The sequence below is a fragment of the Trichosurus vulpecula genome, chromosome 3 (genome assembly GCF_011100635.1).
Source record: "Trichosurus vulpecula isolate mTriVul1 chromosome 3, mTriVul1.pri, whole genome shotgun sequence".
NCBI lineage: Eukaryota > Metazoa > Chordata > Mammalia > Diprotodontia > Phalangeridae > Trichosurus > Trichosurus vulpecula.
This window is the reverse complement of record NC_050575.1, coordinates 203,997,224-204,013,902: the sequence shown is the minus strand read 5'-3', so window position 1 is coordinate 204,013,902 and position 16,679 is coordinate 203,997,224. Positions and strand designations below refer to the sequence as shown.

General features: G+C 45.7%; 1 protein-coding gene across 1 annotated transcript; it reads left to right on the top strand.

Moving 5' to 3' along the window:
• The first annotated feature begins 10,655 nt into the window (after positions 1-10,655).
• On the top strand, positions 10,656-14,488 carry LOC118842371 (WAP four-disulfide core domain protein 5-like). The gene is made up of 4 exons (XM_036749912.1): positions 10,656-10,743; positions 12,225-12,383; positions 12,944-13,084; positions 14,451-14,488. Exons 1-4 carry the CDS (start codon positions 10,656-10,658, stop codon positions 14,486-14,488), a joined length of 426 nt encoding a protein of 141 aa, XP_036605807.1.
• The last annotated feature ends 2,191 nt before the right edge of the window (positions 14,489-16,679 follow it).

Here is a 16,679-nt window from a genome sequence, read left to right as displayed (position 1 = left end):
GGCAGTGCCCAGAGAGGCAGAAATATTATTATTATGGATTCATGTGTGTGAACCCAAAGAGACTAAGGACTGAAATGAAGAATCCCTGACTAGCCCCAGAGAGGGGAAGAAGAGAGGACAAGGCAAGGAAGGCCTCTGGGACTGAGGAGATGAAGGAAGGAGGACAGACCAGCCTTGAGGATGGGGAGAAGAGAGGTCAGAAGTACTGGAGGGTGAGGGTAGGGAGACATGTGGGATTGGGGAGACCAAGGAGGGAAACACGGACCAGACTCAAGGGCACGAGCCATAGTCAACCAAACAATCCATCAATAAGCTATTATGAATCTACTATGTGTCAGGTTTTGTAGTAAGCACTGGAGTAAACAGGGAGGAAGGTGGAACTGAACCTGACCTCAGGAGCTCATATTCTGGTGGGAAAGATGACAATCACACTTAAAAGTATGTACAGAGCATATCTGAAATGGATTCATGGTAGTTTGGGGAGAGGTACACTAGCAGCAGAGGTGGTCAGGGAAGGCTTCATGTAGAAGGTGCTACTTGAGCTGAGTCTTATTGGAGACCAGCAATTCCAAAAGGTGAGGAAGAGAAGAAGGTGCAAAGGCTTGGAGATGGGAGATTTGTGTTGTGTGCCATGCAGTGTTATTTGCATGGACCAAGGAGTGGGCCCACTTGGCTAGACCAAAAGCAGAAGGAGAGGAATAAAGAATGAGACTGAAAATGTAGGAAAGGGCCAGGTTGTGGAAAACATTTAGATGTTCAAGCAGAGGTGCTTATATATGATCTTAGGGGCAGTCAGGAGCCATTGGGCTTTATTGAGGGGAAGTGGGGTGACTTGATCAGATCTTGTGCCTTTAGGAAAGGTATTCTGGTACTCAAGTCTGTTTGGGTTAGGGAGGGAGGCTAGGGATTCTGCCTCAACAGGTCAGGAACTGGGGCAAGTCCCCTGGATCCAGAGAGGGGCAGTGTTGGAGTCGGCTTGAGAGACTGGATTGTTAAATTTTCATCATGAGCAATGTTGTTGTTGTTCAGTGGTTTTCAATCATGTCCAAGTCTTTGTGATGCCATCTTGGTTTTTCTTGGCAAAGATATTGGAATGGTTTGCCATTTCCTTCTCCAGCTCATTTTACAGATGAGGAAACTGAGGCAAACAGTGTTAAGTGACTTACCGGGTCACACTGCTAGTGTCTGAGGCCAGATTTGAACTCAGAACTTCTATGTTCTATCCCCTGAGCCTCAGAAATACGCAATGCTATAAACTAGGGCTTGAATTCTAGTTTTGTTGATTATCTAAACTTAAGAAGGTGATGGAGAAAATGTTAACAATGCAGATTATACTTAAAAGTGTGTCTAGTATGCCCCCACCCCCAAGCCTGTTGTTAAACATTTACCAGCATGCCCCTGCCCCTGGGGAAGCTTCTTTTAACTGGTCAAGCTTTCTCTCTCCAGCTCCTTCCAAGTCAGGCAAGTGTCCAAAAGGACGGTGCCACGTGAAGAACCCCCCAGCACCAGTGAAAAAGGCCCCCTGAAGTGCCGTAAGAGAATGTGGGGGAGAGTCTGCACCCCCCAGGAGGTACGGCTTCTGTGTGACCTCAACACTCCCTCCAGACTCCCAGCATTGGGCTGCTCTCTGTGTCCCATATCCATCACCCTGCTATCCCCTTTCCCTGCAGCAAGGGGCTCTTCTCCTGATCACAGCATGAGTGATCCTACACCAGGGCCTTTGTCCCAAGCCCACCAAAGATAGACTCAGGCACTACGGGTACTCTAGACCTTTGGGGGACATTCTCCTCCCAGTTAATTTCAGGGTGTGCAGGAGGCAATGTAGTGTAGTGGGAAGAGCACACAACTTGGAGAAGTACCCAGAAGAGCTGGGTTTGAATCCCCAGCTAAATCATCGATTGGCCTGGTTTGATAAATAGAGGGGTGTGTGTGTGTGTGTGTGTGTGTGTGTGTGTGTGTGTATGTGTGTGATTCCTTCAATTAGAATTTTATGAGCTCCATCACTATTTTTAGAGTCTACTGGTCCAAAGTCCCTGAAGAAAAGTAATACTTCTTTTATAATTAAGCTCTCCTTACCAGATCTAGGTACAATTTGATACCTTCCCTTTGTGTCTTTAACTAGTAGGATTCCTAGTTTCAGAACAACCTGTCCCTCTATTCCCCTTCTCCCTTGTGTAGAATCTGGGTAATTGGGCTTGGGCTTTGGGGGCAGGGGAGAGGAGCGATTTGGAACTCTGAGTCCCTGATCTGGTTTTTTCTCCTTAGATTGATTCCCGCTCGGAGCTGAGGTGCTTGGATTCGTGTATCTGGACTCTAAAGATGGCAGCACTCACTCACCCTCTGACCCCTGAGAAGTGGGACTATCTGTGAGAGAATCCTTCCCATAGGTCAGAACAATCAACAACAGCTCCTGGATGGTGGAGGGCCTTGTCTTCTTGTTCTTCTTCTTCTTTGTGTTACTGCAAGCAAAGTGCTCCAGACTTGGCTGAAGGCCTGGTTACATCTGTTAGAGCCAAGCTTGGGATGGGACTTCACATGTGGTAGGGGCTGACTAAACTCCTGTTGTAACCCTTACCGTAACCCTTAGTGCAAAATAAAACCCTAATCACCACAAGGAGGGGCATGACTGTTTTACATTCAAAAGAATGCAAGTTATTTTTGGGGGGGAGGGGAGAAGGCAAGGCAATTGGGGTTAAGTGACTTGCCCAAGGTCACACAACTAGTAAGTGTGTCAAGTGTCTGAGGCCGGATTTAAACTCAGGTCCTCCTGACTCCAGGGCCGGCGCTCTCTACCAGCTGCACCACCTAGCTGCCCCAGAATTCAAGTTCTTTTATGACAACCATTGTTTACTTGCAGAATCCCAGGTGCATTGCACTTACATGATACATACTCAATGATTGGTTGATTGACTGGGATCTATGTATGAACAAGAGTCTCCTAGCATGTATGACTTCTGTGGTTCATGGACTTTTGTCTGAAGGAGATGGGAAGGGAGAAATCACCAAGACACTGGCCCATCCCCAGCTGGCTGAGTCAGAGCAGTGTCCAAGGATTCAGGCTCTGGCTTCTCCCTTAAGCATAGAGGATTACTAGTGAGGACAGAGTGGAAGCAGCTACTCCTCACCCTATTTTTCACTTCTTCAATCACATCCTTGGGGTTGTTAGAGGTGATTATTAGCTGATTAGTTGTTCTACCTAGGAATCATTTCACCTAGAACCAAAGTGGTTTTGGGAGTTGGAGTGAGGTTGGAGAATGAAAGAAGGTCTTGCTAGGTTAGCACAGTCATAGGGAGACAGAAGCCTGGGGCAGGAACGGAGCTGAGTCATTAGTCTACAGACTGCCCAGGAGAAATGAGGCCCAATACCTTTTGGTAAAAGCCCCTAACACCACACCTCCTTACCATTCAAGAAAGAAACTTCAGATCTTAACACCAGCTAAACCAGAGGTGCTCCCCTGATTAACAGAGGGCAGGGTTTACTAACCAAGGAAATTCCAAGTGGGTGAAAAGGAGTATCGTGTAGTCTGAGTATGGACCACCCCTGCCAAATCTTGCAGTTAGAGAGGAGGGCTCAGAGAGTGGTTGGAAGTGGATAGGTAGGTGGAAAGTCTGTGGCAGCGTAGTGGTGGAAGGAGCCCCAGCCTAGACATCTAGAGACTTGAATTCTAGTCTCAGATCTGCCAATAACCTGGTTAAGCTTGGGCAAGACCCTCCCACTCTAGGAGACTTAGCTTCCTTCCCTGTAAAATGAACATGTAATGATCTCTAAAGTTGTTCCCAGCTCTAAAGTTACATGTCCTTATGACAATCAAGGAAGGCTTCCAGGAGGGGATTAGCTTGGAGACAGGTTTTGGAAAAAGAGATATATATGATTTGGTTAAAATTTAGGATGGCAAAAGCTTGGAGGTGGGGCTCTTCTAAGTGGACTGTGGGGTCTAGGACCATCTCTAGGGAGGTCAGCTAGACCAAATCCCTAAACACACATAGACAAACCAGCATTGCTATCCAGTTAACATGAAGGTAAATGATAAATGGGGGGGGGGAGGCAAAGGGGGTCTTTCCTGCCTTGGTCCTACTGATAGGGATTGTGATAGGATGAGCATATGTATATGAGCCTCAGGGTGGGTTTTTAGGGGGGTTGTTTTTTCATTTTATTTTTGTTTTTAAACAGCCACAGAAGCCTTCCCGGGTCACTGAGTTGATGGGGAGGCTTGTCTAGGCAGGGATGGCCCAGAGCAGGACACCAACTCAACAGTAATGTCTCCCATCCTTCACCCACACCCGTCTCTGAAAGCATTGGTTTGATGGGGGAGGGAGGGGAGAGAGAGCATTGGCTGGACCGTAGTGTTCCTCCCCGGCCCTGCCCCTTCAAAACATCACAGTGCTCTCATAGGAATCAGGACAGATTAGTCCAAGGCAATTTTAGCAGCTGCTGCCAGTAACTGAACAAGAACAATTCCCATTTTTTCCTAGGACTTTAAGGCTTACAAAACACTTACATCATAACAACCTTGTAATATGGTTACTGCAAAATTTGCCCTATTTTATGTGTTGCCTCCCTGTCCCGCATCTCATATCTACTCCTCAACTTGGCGATCAGAGATTCACAGATTGGCTCCCTAAGGAGGGAACTACTCTCCTAGGTTTTAAAGGGGAATTCTGTGGTTCTACACTCCCCAGACTATAGTTTAGCAATCCCCACCAGGGAGCTTACCTTTAATAATCAGCCAGTAGACCCAATGTGGGCAGCTAGGTGGTGCAGTAGATAGACTATAGGGTCTGAAGTCAGGAAGACACATCTTTCTGAGTTCAAATCTTAGTAGATGTGTGACCCTAGGCAAGTCACTTAACCTTGTTTGCTTCAGTTTCCTCATCTGGAAAATGAGCTGGAGAAGGAAATGGCAAACCGCTCCAGTATCTTTGCCAAGAAAACCCCAAATGGGGTCGTGAAGAGTTGGATGCAACTTGGAAATGAGTGAACAAGAAGACTTTAGTTCAAAACAAAGACATATACAAAAATGACATAGGACAGTAGCTGTAAAACATCTCCCCATCCACACACCCGTGATGCACTCCCCACCCCCACTTTTTACCCCCACTTAGATAGTGAGGCATGCACCTAAGAAACACACATAGCCAAGGCAACCCATGCCCCTAGTACTGTACGGTTTAACAGCCTCTATCTTCTCATGTTCTGACGACGCTCTTCATTGGGCACAAAGTCTCTTCTGGATTGGTCACTCAGATGAGTTTCCCAGGTCTGTTTCTCTATGAAGGTCAACTGCTAATTGCCATGTTTAATTCTTCTTTAAGTCCATGGTTGGCTCTCTTCTCTGCAGCCAAGGGTCATGCTCTTTGAAGTTGCTTTCTCTCTGGAATGCTGCCTCTCTTGTCTGTCTCTGCTCCCTGCTGCATATAGTGTCTCCTACTGGGTAAGCAGCTCCAAAAAAAGACTGTGGCTTTTGGAATGGGGAGGAAAGAAAATCTGTTACACCCACTGATCCCATCTGGTAAAGGTTCTGGAGTCTTCTGAGGCCATTCCATACAGATGTGCCCTGCCTCAAACTGCTTACCTATCTGCAACCGACTTCAGGGCTTGGTAGATTTTTTTCCCCACATTAGTCAAGCTGTGAAAGAAGAATCAGAACAAAAAGAGGAAAACCATGAGAAAGAAAAAGACACAAAAAAAACCCAAAAAATTGCAAATAGTATGCTTTGCTCTGCATTCAGACTCCATAGTTCTTTCTCTGGATGTAGATAGCATTTTTCAACATGAGTCTTTTGGAACTGTCTAGATCATTGCATTGCTCAGAAGAACTAAGTCTAACATAGTTGACCATCACACAATGTTGTTGTTACTGTGTACAGTGTTCTGGTTCTGCTTACTTCACTCAGCATCAGTTCATGCAAGTCTTTCCAGGTTTTTCTGAAATCTACTTGCTCACCATTTCTTATGGAGCAATAGTATTCCATTACATCCACAACTTGTTCAGCCATTCCCCAATTGATGTACATCCCCTCAATTTCCAATTCTTTGCCACCACAAAAAGATTTGCTATAAATTTTTTATATGTATGGGTCCTTTTCCCTTTTTTATGATCTCTTTGGGATACAGACCTAGTAATGATATTTCAGGATCAGAGGGTATGTACAGTTTTATAGCTCTTTGGACATAGTTCCACATTGTTTCCAGAATGGTTGGATCAGTTCACAACCCCACAACAATTAACGTTCCAATTATCCCACATCTTCTCCAACATTTATCATTTTCCTGTTTTGTCATGTTAGCCAAGCTGATTTTGTTTAAAAAAAAAACCTCTAGGAGCTTGGCCAGTCCTCAGTTGTTCAATGCCAAATTTTCTTCCTAATTCAATCAGATCACTTAGCCATACTTTGTAAAAGGACGACAAAGTATAGATACACCTTTGCATTTATTTCACACATTAACACTTGCTATTCCTGTTATCTTCCCCTTACTTTCAGTGAGTATATCAACTAGGTTGAGGGGCGGAGGGTGGGAAATTGCTTCATAAATAGAGCTGGAGCATTCCAGACCAACATTCATTATATAGAGGAGATTGATGTTCAAAGAAATAATGTGATTTACCTAAGATCACACAACTAATGAGGGAGAGAGAGAAACTTGAATCCAGATCTCTTGACTCTTGGTCTAGAGTTCTTTCTACTATACTATGTTGTTTTCATAAACCTGCTTCTTCCTTCTCTGCTCCTTTCTCAACCCCAGGACTATCTTGGGGAGTAAGCCCTTTCTTGTCTTCATCTTTTTATATAGCCCCCTCTCAAAAGCAAAGTCTCCAGGGCTCAAGGACCTCAAAATGAAGAGGCAATACTGAGCTGGCACTCATTCCCAATAAGGCAGCAGAGTATGTTTATTGATGGCTCCTGCCCAGCAGATTTTTTTCCTTGCATTGGAAACAACAGGTACCTAACCCCTTAGGAAATTCTCATGGCTGAGCCTTTTGGGTGACCTAGGAGGAATAGAGATACTGGTGGCCTCATTCCCAGCAGGATGCTGCAAGGGAATCATTCCTCTGGGATACAAGGCTCTGACATTTCATGGCCAGGTGACCTAGGGCAAATCATAGGCTTTCTTCGGGCCTCAGTTTCCTCTTCTGTGACAGATAGGGAGCTGTAAGCATTCAGGGGCTCCCTCTTCCTGAGGGGGGATGGGGAGGGAGCCAACCTTTTTAGGTGATTAGTATTTTCCCCAGAATGCTGTGGAATTATCCCCACCATTCACACTTTCCCAGTGGAGGAAGAACCCAATAGATGAAGATTTTAACATAGTGTGGTGTCTTCAGAGGGACCTCATTTGAGAGTGCCTCTGCCTTGATGATCCTCTCTTTATATCATAAAGAAATGACTTCCAATTAATGTTTTGTTTATGTCTTATTGGTTGAAGCCCAGGGCACCTTTGGTTAATCTATCAGCTACCTGTGTTTAGATGGTTGATGAACTAGATGCCTGTATCTAATAGGTTGGCATCCTCAGGTATCTTTTTATCTATTGATTGGGTTATCAGAGTATAACAGGGTATATGAATGTATTTGGACTGATTTCTGTCAGCAGGGGAAAAAGTTCTGAAACTATAACTGGGAATACAGGGAGTTGTAGCACAGGAGAAGTTTTGTTCTCATCCTTGGAGAAGGTTTTATCATCAGAGTCAGAGTTCCTCTAAGGCAGGAGCTTTTGTACTAATAGATAAGAGGAGAGAGAAGAAACAAGATGGTGGCAGGAAGAAAGGAAGAATGGATGATAGCAGCCAAAGCAGCAAGCATGATGGCTTCTCACACAGAGAAAGAAGCCCCCATCAATCTTTGCAATGCAGATTTCAAGGCTAGAGATTATTGTCTGTGTGTGTGTGATCTTTTGAGTGACTATAAAAGGTAACTTTTCCCCAACCCTACCCTGCTCTATCTTCACCTGCAAATGGCAAGCATTTTATTCTTCAACCTATCTGTTTATAACTTCTGATTGAATTTGTGTCCAAAGCCATTTTCCCTCGACCTAAAAAACTGTGATCTCTAAATTCTATGTGATGCATGTCTGTATATTTATTCTACATTAGGGAGAAGCAATTGGGGGATGGAAGTGAATGATTGGTTGGAAATACACAAAATTTAAGTAGGTCTGAGATCTAAATCTCTCTGTAAAACTAGTTGGAGGTTCTGCAAGATTAATGCAGTTGCCCTTTTATGAGCTCCTAAAATAGCAAAGAGATGGCCCATGTGAGAAAAATTCACCCAGGGCAAAAGCTGAGAGCTCCATTGTTGTAACCAGAGCTGGGTGTCTTGGGCCTTAGGTATCTCTGGCAAATCTCTTGACTCTGAACAAGGGGCAGGGTTAGAGGCACAGGATCGAAATGAAGGTCCACCATGGGAAGGAGAAAGGCACGGTCTGGAAGCCTCTTTCAATTATCAAATTCGATGACTCTGGGAATCAACTCCTCCCCTTTTCTTTTGGGAGGAGGGAGTTTAAAAAAAATTTTTTTAAGTGTTCAGATAAACTTTGCCCCACAGCTACACCTGCTGGTGTGAAGTGGGTTATTAACTGCATTATCGTGGACACACCGAACCTGGGACGTGCCTTGCCCTCGTGGAACTTCTAGTGAGACCTGGGGGTGATTAATGCATGGGCTCACTCTTTCAGGCTTTTTTATCCTTCCAGAATGGTTAAGGAGCTGGCCTTTTCCTTGTGGGCTGTGGGATGTGTGTGTGGGAGGAGACTGGTGAGAACAGATGTGACAAAGCACAGAAAAGCTCCTGGCCTTTTTCAGTCTTTTTCTCCTTCATCTCAGAACTCCGAATCAGTGGCAAGGGACATTCAAACATAGATTGTAAAAGGGGTATCATCGAGGACTTTAGGGACCCTTTTGTCCAGTTTTTTCACTTAAAGAGGAGGAAAATAAGAACCAGAGAGGAAAAATAATGTGTTCATTGATCTCAAAGCCAGTAAGGGGTAGAATCCCAAATCAAGCCCACAATTTCTGGGAAGTTCAGTAAATATTCTATTTCAGCACACTACTCCTCTTGAAGTCTCTCTCTTTGAGGTCTGGTCTTCCTTTTCTTTAGTTACCAGTCATTTGTTGCACTAGCCTCCCAGGCTAAATTTTTAGTCCAACAGCAATAAAATTCAATCAAACACAGGCTAGAGGATTAATCAAGGCACACTGTAAATACAGATGTGCTATTACAGCTACCCAGAGCAGGTGTAGAGCGCAGCTCACTTGAGCTTAAATCAGTCTTACTTAAAAGTCCACCCATTCAGAAAAATAAAATATCATATATTATTTTAAAAATTCAAGAATGCATAGGAATAAATGGACCATTATATAATGATAAGCTGTATCTGTTGACAACCAAGAACTAGAAACTCTGGAGGCCTTTCCAAGAGAGTAGGAGGAAAGCAAGGCTGTTGTCAGCACCACAATTTAATTTAATATAGATCTAGAAATAGGACCTGTAGCAATAAGGCAAGAAAAAAATTGAAGTAATAAGTATAAAAAAGAAACAAAATTATAGCCTCTTATACATGATCTGACTGTTTACCTAGACAATCCTAGGTATAAAACTAGAAAATATTGCTTCAATAAAGAAGTTTGACATTAAAATAAAAGTCCACGCATTCTTAGAGTCTTATTCCACAGAGTTTACCACATGGGACTGTGCAGACCCATGAGTTTAGTCTATTTTGAAGAGAAAACCTCTCTTCCCTTCCCTTTAACCTTTTGGCCCATCTTAGGAAGCACCAGAAACATAGCCCTGGGAATTGGCCCAGGCATTAACTCAGGCATAGTCATGGGCATCACTTTGGCATTACCCAGGGTGCATCCAGCTCCAGTGCCACCCTCCCCTGCCCCGACTCCACAGCCATTCAGGGACCCCTGTGCTCCTGCCCTCTACAGCCTTCTTTAGCCTTAAAGAATCCACAGACCTGGGCTTGTTTCAAGGACAGTTCCTGAAGGGTAGGAGAGTGTGCAGGGGTTTACTCTCCCAGAAAGGATTTTCTTCTGCTGCCATCGAATCCAATCAATAATCTAAGAAGAAAAACTCTGAAGCAGTCCCAATAAGTGGTCATCCAGCTACAAGCTTGAAGACCTCAGCTGAAAGCAGCCCACTAAAGAGCTCTCACTTTGGAAGAGTTCTCACATTTGACATGGTGGGGGTAGATCTTTGAAGTTATTTAGGCCACTGTCTCCCCTCCAACACCACACACACCCCTAACTTATTTTTACAGGTGAGAAAACTCTGGAGAGGCCTAGGGAGAGGAAGTCACTTGTCCAAAGTTTCACAATTTGTCCCCGTGCTCTTTTTTTCAAATCTAGCAAAGCAATTTAGACATTTGAGCTAATGTTAGGACTATTGTGCTTAGCAGACATTGTGCCATCCTGCTCCTCCCTTTCCCTCTCATCATTTCCAGAAACATGAGGCCTGATGCCCGGGGCCTCAGAGGCTTCCTGGAGACAGAGAAATGGCTCTCACAACTTTGGAATTCTAAGGTTGTTCATTTAAGCCCAAACTTCCCGCTTGTGCAACTCCACTGGAAAAACCCGTTACTGAAACTTAACCTGTTTGGGTAGATAGAAATGCCAGCCCCTGCACCGTCTGTCTCAGTGTTCTCTGCCTGAGCTCACCATGAAGTCCAGGAACCTCTTATTCCTTGTGGCATCCCTTACCCTTGCGACTCTGGCATCATCAGGGACCCTTAAGCCTTCTAGAAAAGGTGAGGTCAGAGGAGTCATCAGGATGGAGAACAGGGGATTTCCCTCTACCCTTCCAAACTGTTGGATAAGTTTTTTATTGTCCAGGGTTTAAGCTTTATGCTCATGTTCTTGTGGGTGTCTGTCTGAATCTCACTGTCTATCTCTGTCTCTCAACCTTTTTCTCAGTCTTAGTTTTGGCTTTGGCTCATCCTTTCTCTTCTTTCCTTCCTTCCTTCTTTCTCTCCTTCCTTCCTTCCCTCTCTCCTTCCTTCTTTCTTTCCCTCCTTCTCTCTTTCCTTATTTCTTCCTCCCTCCCTCCTTTCTCCCTCCCTTGCTCCTTCCCTCCTTCTTTCTTCTCTCACTCCTTCCTTTCTCCCTCTCTCCCTTCTTCCTTCCTTCTTTCTTTCCTTCCTTCCTTCCTCCCTTCCTCCCTCCCTCCCTACTTCCCTTCCTTTATTCCTTCCTTCCTTCCTTCCTTCCTTCCTTCCTTCCTTCCTCCCTCCCTCCTTCCCCTTCCCTACTTCCTTCCCCCCCACTTCCCTCCCTCCCTCTTCTTTCCTTCCCTCCTTCCTTCCTTCCTTCTTTCCTTCTTTCCTATCTCTTTCTCTTGCTCTCCTGTTCATTCTCTTCATCATTCTATCCCTGTCCATCACTCTCTATCTTATTCTCACTCTCTGATACTTTCTCTGTCCCTGGTTCTCTTGTCATCGTCTCTTTCTGTCTTTTTCTTTGGGAAGCAGCATTACACAGCACAAAGTTATTTGTTCTTTGAGTCAGGAAGCCTGGACCCATTCCTTACTTCAGTAAGGCTCTTAACGTCCCTGAGTCTCAGTTTCCTCATTTACAAAATGGGATGATATGCATAGGCAAAGCTATTTATTAAGTTGAAAGTGTTATAGAAATTGAGCTACTATCACCGCCCCCCCCCCCCATTCTCAGTCATTTTTTGCCTGCCTGTGGCTGCCATCTCTGAAAGGCTCTCTTGCCTTTCCCCTCCTGTGTTATTAAAGACAGGGCTGGCTTTGGAGTCAGAGGACCTGAGTTTGGATCCTAGCTCTGCCGCTCATGACTTCCTCATCTTGGAGGAGTTGCTTATCATCTTTGGGCCTCGGGATCCTCGTGTGGAAAATGATCTCTGAGGTCCCTTGGAGCTCTAAATGTTTGATTTTGTGATCCTTTCTCCTTAGAGTTGATTACCAAGGTTTCCCTCATTCCCCAATCCCACACCTCACTTCCAAGACCTTTTTTTCTGCTCTTAGAATCATAGAATTTAGAGCTGGGAGGGATTGTAGAGATGCCCTAGTCCATCCCTATCACGTCATAGAAGAGGAAACTGAAATCCAGAATTGGAAAATGACTTGCCCATAGTCACAGAGTTAATAAATACATATGTCTGGATTTCTGTAGACAAGTTCAAGTGGGAAAGTCCAGGCTCCCTGGTCATAAGCGTGGGTGGGAGCTCAAGCCTAGTCCCTGTCCTCACACCTTTGGTCTTCTCTAGAAACCATGAGAGGAGGGAGTTGCCCCTATGATCCCTTCCTCTGTATTCAGGAAGAGCCCAGGGAGTGCCTGAGAGATGAGCAGTGCTCCAACAATCAGAAATGCTGTTATTATCGTTGTGGCTTCAAGTGTGTGTCCCCCGTGGGGACTAACGACACAGGTAAGGAAGTCCAGTGGCTGGGGTGGGGGAGGGGGACTAGAAGCACTTCAGGTCGGGGAAGCCTCTTCCAGGAAGGGGTGGCTGCAGTCAGGGCTTCTCTGGAGTCCCACCAGTCACCGCAGTGCCCAAGGAGGAAATGGACAACCTTGTGGGTGGAGGCCATAGTGAGAGGACAGATCAAGCCCCCAAGGCAATGAGCCACAGTCCTAGAATCTTCTAGGTCTGAGACTGCTGGGAGCAGGGGGCAGGGAGGGAGGAAAAGGAGATTTCTCCCTAGGAAGGCAGGAACTGAAGGCTTAAGATGTGGGTTGTGATGAGGTTCCAGATGTTAGCTATGGTAGGCCTCCTAGCGCTGGATAGAGATGCTGTTGGGTTAGCCCACCCATCAGAGCAGGAGGCAGAGGCTCCAAATTTGGATTGTATCAGATTACTCTGGGACTGGATAGGGGTGCCCTGTGGTTGGCCCACCCAGTAGAAAGTGAGCTGGGTACCTCAGGCAGCACCTGGACTGCAAGAGATGTTTCCTAGAGACTGACTTGTCCAGGTCTTACCTCTGTTAGCTCCAGTGAAAGCAGGGCAATGCCCACCTAAGACAGACCTGTGTCTGACTCCAAACCAGTGTGAAGATGATGGGCACTGTCAGGACACCATGAAGTGCTGTGAGGGCATGTGTGGGAAGGTCTGCACAGCTCCAGTGACAGGTATGGAGGCTGCCTAAGCTCAGTTCTCTTCTCTCCTCTTCTTCCTTTATCCATCCCTTTTTCCTAACCTCAGAGCTGGACTCCCAAAGGGAGGGCCCAGTTCTTCTCTTTCTCTCTATATCTCTCTGTTCTCCATGTTCCTATTTCTCTCTCTCTCCTGTACCACCTCCCTCTGCCCCTTCCACCTCCAACCACCAAACCAATTATCCTGGGAAATAGGACTGTCTATGAGAGATGTTTCAGTCTGAGAGTCCTGTCCCTGGGACTCCTTCTTGATGTGACTGGGGCTTTGACTTAGACTTGGGATATGGGAACAAAATGTGTAGATCACTCAGCCAGGGCCTGGACTTCTAGGCAGGGGCCCTGGCCAGGGATGTGGATGGAAGTACAAGGCTAGTTCCCATCCTCACACTTTCTCCAGGATCCAAGAAATCTGGGAGTCGCCTACCTTGCCCTAGTTTCCTTCTGCTCTCTTCATGCTGAAACCAACAAGTGCCACAGCGCCGAGCAGGGTTCACAAAGAAGAAATATTATGATTTCATCACTGCAGCTTTTAATGTCTGAGTCCTGAGGGGATCAAAGCCTGAAGTGAAGAAACCTTGGCTGGATCAGAGTTTATGGGCAAGGAGGAAAAGGGCACAGAGACACCAGAGAGTGAGGCTGGTGAGACCACAGGAGAGGACAGACCAGCCTCAGAGAGGGAAAGAAGAGAGGACAAAAGTATTAGAAAACATGCTGGTGGGACCACAGGAAAGAATAGACCAGGCTCAGAGAGGGAAGGAAGAGAGGCCAAAAGCATTAGAAATGAGACTGGGGAGACCACGGGAGAGGACAGACCAGGCTCAGAGAGGGAAAGAAGAGAGGCCAAAAGCATTAGAAATGAGGCTGGGGAGACCACGGGAGAGAACAGAACAGCCTCAGAGAGGGAAAGAAGAGAGGACGAAAGCATTAGAAACAAGGCTGGGGAGGCCACGGGAGAGGACAGACGAGCCTCAGAGAGGGAAGGAAGAGAGGACAAAAGTATTAGAAAGCATGCTGGTGAGACCACAGGAAAGGACAGACCAGGCTCAGAGAGGGAAAGAAGAGGGGACAAAACCATTAGAAACAAGGCTGGGGAGACCACAGGAGAAGACAAAACAGACTCAGAGAGGGAAAGAAGAGAGGCCAAAAGTATTAGAAATGAGGCAAAGGAGGACACAGGGGCGGGGGGGAACCAGAGTCAAGGATATGAGTCGCATGGGGATAGCTACATGTCCTCAGGAGACATGGAATCTATGTGTTATCAGCCTACCCCACCCCACCCCCGCAACCAACAGCATCCAGCTCTTCCCAATGTCCACTCTCCTTGGCTCTCACTCCCATTCAGGAAGCTTGACCCAGATCTCCTTTGCCTTCATGCTCTGACCTGGAAGCTTCCTCTGTGCGTCTCGGTGCCAGGCTCCTGAGCCACCATTAGGCCAATGCTCCATGTAGAGACAGCCTTCCCACAGTTCATTTCGTGGTGCTAAGAGGAAGCGACGTTGGCCCATGGAATAAACATGGGATCTGGAGCCAGAAGATCCGGGTTCGAATCCCAGCTCTGGTACTTGCCACCTGAATGACCTTCCTCAGGCACTTCATGTTTTTGGAATCATTTTTCCCCCTAAAAAGGGGGGATCGGACTAGATTATTTTGAAGATTCCTTCTAGTGCTAAATCCTTTGAAACTGATGACAAACTAAGTGGCCCTCTGAGAATTCCCCGGTGCCCGGTGTTTCCCGGTCTATGCCAGGTACCATGCTAAGCGCTTTACAAACATTATTTAATTTGATCCTCACAACAAAGGTAGAACTGACCTAGGTGACTTGCTCAGGGTCACACAGCTGGTGTCAGAGGCTGGATTTGAACTCAGGTTCTCCTGATTCCAAGCCAAGCCCTCTACCCCATTGCACCACCTGGCTGCATGTTGACAGGTAACTAGACAACACAGGATGAGGCTATGTTGGCTGGCTAAGCTATCAATTGGGCAGCTAGGTGGCGCCATAGTGCACAGAGCTCCAGGCCTAGAGTCAGGGAGACTCATCTTCCTGAGTTCAAATCTGACCTCAGACACTTATTAGCTGCATGAAGCCTGGGCAAGTTGCTTAGCCCTCTTTGCCTCAGTTTCCTCATCTGTAAAATGAGCTGGAGAAGGCAATTGCAAACTAGTCCAGTATCTTTGCCAAGAAAACCCCAAATGGGGTCACAAAGAGTCAAATACAACTGAAACGAACAAACAACAACAAACTGTCAATCAGAATCTGTCAGTCAACCACAATTTTAATCGATTAAATCGTCACCACTGATTGACAACTAATTGGTTGAAAGAAGGAAAGGAGTAGAAGATTCAGTTTTACATGCTCTAAAACACTTTGCAGGACCTGCTGGCCCTAGGTCCCTGCAAGAAAACTCGTATCTTCTGTCACTAATTTCTCTTTACCCAGAACTAGATACAGTTTGATACCTTTTCCTTGTACACTTAATGTTGGAATGATCTCAGGATGTCCTGTCCCTCTGTCTCCTTTGTTCTTGGATAAACAGGCTAGCAATTGAGACATCCAGGGCTCGATTGGGGGTAGGGGAGAGGAGGCATAGTTTGGAACTTCAAAGACCCAATCTGGTTTTCTTTCCTTAGACTGATTTCTGCCTTTGAGCTGAAGCTGTTGGACCCTGTAGACCCGGATTCCATGAAGACAACGTTCTTTGCCATTGGGACTCTGTCCAGGAAGTAGGGGAGCATCTCTCATACCCAGGACCTGTCACCAATAACTTCTGGAAATTGAAAGGCCCTATGCTCTTCTCTGTATTCCTTTCAGCCTGAGTACAGAGCTTAGCTTATAGTATGCATTCACTATTGGGGTAACCCTTACCCCAAACTTTAGTGCAGTATGAAGCACTGGGCCTGTGGGGTGGGGGTGGGGGTGGGGGTGGGCAACTGCTATCAATTGGACTGGTGTTATCTGGGCCAGATAACTCAACTGTGACCACTGAGATTCACTTCACGGTGCCTGGTTTGTGGTTCTTATACATTCGCTTATGACAGGCATGAAAATATATTTGCTTGCTAGGATTTTCTACCTGTGACTGTCATCCTTCCTCTGCTTGCTAGAGGAGACATGCATGTATCCACACATTCATGCATATATATGATAGCAAACAATTAATAGTCATAATTGAGGCCTTTTTCTCCATGTCAGGCTCTTTGCACCTTGGAAGTTTATTGCCCTATCCCTCATAGAATCTCAGTTAGCATCCACATGTGTAATCCTCAGGGGGAAAGCTAGAAGTACATCCAACCTAGGGCCTTCACTCCTTATTGGAGAAAACAACCCAAGGCCAAGGTCAGGCAATTTAGAGGCAGAATTCCCTGGAAAGACTCATACCCATATTAATTGGTTACTATAATACACATGTAAAATATATGTACACATACATTTATGTATATATACATACCCAGACATGTAAACATATATATGTGTATGTATATGTATATATGAATACATATTCATATACACATAATGTATATATATAGTCACACATACATCTGCATATATGTGTGCAGTTTTAATTTCTTCTTG

Excerpts from the sequence above, each read along its gene's own strand:
- LOC118842371 (XM_036749912.1), top strand. The coding sequence starts at position 10,656 with ATGAAGTCCAGGAACCTCTTATTCCTTGTGGCATCCCTTACCCTTGCG. Across the intron at positions 10,744-12,224 it reads CCTTAAGCCTTCTAGAAAAG|AAACCATGAGAGGAGGGAGT; the intron begins GTGAGGTCAGAG and ends GGTCTTCTCTAG. Across the intron at positions 12,384-12,943 it reads CGTGGGGACTAACGACACAG|CTCCAGTGAAAGCAGGGCAA; the intron begins GTAAGGAAGTCC and ends TACCTCTGTTAG.